At 34.3% G+C, this 1,942-nt stretch overlaps 1 protein-coding gene across 1 annotated transcript; it reads left to right on the top strand.

Moving 5' to 3' along the window:
- Positions 1–227: 227 nt before the first annotated feature.
- Positions 228–1,573, top strand: LOC104898552 (auxin-binding protein ABP19a-like). The gene has a single exon (XM_010685644.4). The coding sequence runs from the start codon at positions 542–544 to the stop codon at positions 1,166–1,168; it is 627 nt and encodes a 208-aa protein (XP_010683946.2). The 5' UTR covers positions 228–541; the 3' UTR covers positions 1,169–1,573.
- The last annotated feature ends 369 nt before the right edge of the window (positions 1,574–1,942 follow it).

Here is a 1,942-nt window from a genome sequence, read left to right as displayed (position 1 = left end):
TTTCACAACCTTAATAAATAATATTAAGTATTCAATACTATCTCCATTTTTAGTATATCTTACATATTGACTTTCACATTAATCAACAGATGCAACTTTTATTTCAATTTGTTACAAAAGTTTATAAGAAGATGATATAAATTCATTTAATGTAATAGAAACCAAAACAAAATGAAGAAAAAAAAATGCTAAAATAAAGAAGAGAAAGAGTAAGAAGTAAAAAAGAAAAAGAAAAAACAAAACAAAACAAAAGGTATTAAGCAAATAAGAAAAATAAGAAAGCAAAAATTGCGTGTAAGGGAGTCGAACCCGCTACCGTGGCAACAGCTAGCCACTACAAGTTACTAGGAGAACCACTGGACCAAGTTGCATTATATGCAATTATTGCACGCGTTTTTATTTTAACCTGTTGTAAAAATCTGTTTGACATTATAAGTAAAAAAAATCCGATTTTTTTTTTGGTGGGGCACGTGCCACCCAGGACCCTTAATAGGTCCGCCCCTGCTTGGGCACTTATAATTCTAGCACAATTAATTGCAAAATGAATAACCTTTTAGTTTTCTTCACTTTTTCTCTCTTGGTGTGTCTCTCTCATGCAATAGAAGTTGATTTTTGTGTGGCAGATCGTAGTCTTCCAAGGGGATCACAAGGATATGCTTGTAGAGATCCTGCTACTCTAACAACAGATGACTTTGTTTACACGGGCTTCCGTGGTGGCAGAACGATCACAAATGTACCTGGAAACAACGTAACTCTAGCATTTGTTGATCAATTCCCGGCTTTGAATGGTCTAGGTATTTCTATGGCAAGGTTAGACTTTGGTGTCGGTGGAGTTATACCTGTACACTCACACCGAAGATCAGAAGTTATAATCGTGTCAAGAGGGTCAATAATTGCGGGATTCATTGACACAAACAACACTGCATACTACAGAAGACTTGAGGTTGAAGATGTTATGATTTTCCCACAAGCCATCCTTCATTTCCAAGTTAATGTTGGTACAACCCCAGCTACCGCATTTGTTAGTTTGAATGGCGCAAACCCATCAATTCAATTCACTATGAACTCCTTGTTTGGCGGTAACTTACCTGCTGACATAACTCAACAAATCACTCTTCTAAGTAATGCGGAGGTAATGAGGATGAAGCGGGCATTTGGCACTGCTTAAAATTTTATTTAAGCTATCCTTGATTGATTACCAAATCAATCAATTTATTCATTTACTCAATAAATACATGATGACACATGTGTTTCTCATTTCAGTTATTTCATATTTATCGCTTTGAGTGTATAAAGTATGTCTTGTAGTACAAACACCAATAAATAAAATCATTCGCTCTAAAAAAATCTAAACTTCTATTATATAGTCATTCTATCACCATCGAGGATTATATTTTTGTCATCCCATCGCACATTAAACACAACAAGGGTGACAGAATATTTGTAGTTTGTTCAAATACAAACTTGTTTCTTGTTAGTCGTAGGGATATAAGCGGATTGAAAAAAGTTCAGAATTTAGTCCAATTCAATCAAAACCTTTTGGACTACAGTGTACTAAAAAGTTTGAACTAGATTTGCACTTAGATTATTGAGTGTAAAGAATGTCAGACGGGATTTCGATTCATCCATTTTGAGTACAAAGTCCAAACTTAAGTTCAAACTTTTTGAGCACTACATCTGTATTGAAATACATGAATGCTGAAAAATTTGCATTATTCAAGAAATACAACTGCATTTCAAAGCTTATATATATATATGTATATATATATGTATATATGTATATATATATGTATATATGTATATATATATGTATATATCACTAGTGGAAAAATGAAGAAGGGCTGCGCTAAAAAAGGCATGTAGGGCTGCGCTTTTTGACAGCAGCCCTTTCAGTAGCAGCCCTTCACTTTTTAAGTAGGGCTGCGCTAGAAAAGCGCAGCCC

Source organism: Beta vulgaris, chromosome 7, assembly GCF_026745355.1.
Source record: "Beta vulgaris subsp. vulgaris cultivar EL10 chromosome 7, EL10.2, whole genome shotgun sequence".
Lineage (NCBI taxonomy): Eukaryota > Viridiplantae > Streptophyta > Magnoliopsida > Caryophyllales > Amaranthaceae > Beta > Beta vulgaris.
The sequence above is the reverse complement of the archived record's forward strand: the minus strand, read 5'-3'. Positions and strand labels throughout refer to the sequence as shown.

Excerpts from the sequence above, each read along its gene's own strand:
- LOC104898552 (XM_010685644.4), top strand. The coding sequence starts at position 542 with ATGAATAACCTTTTAGTTTTCTTCACTTTTTCTCTCTTGGTGTGTCTC.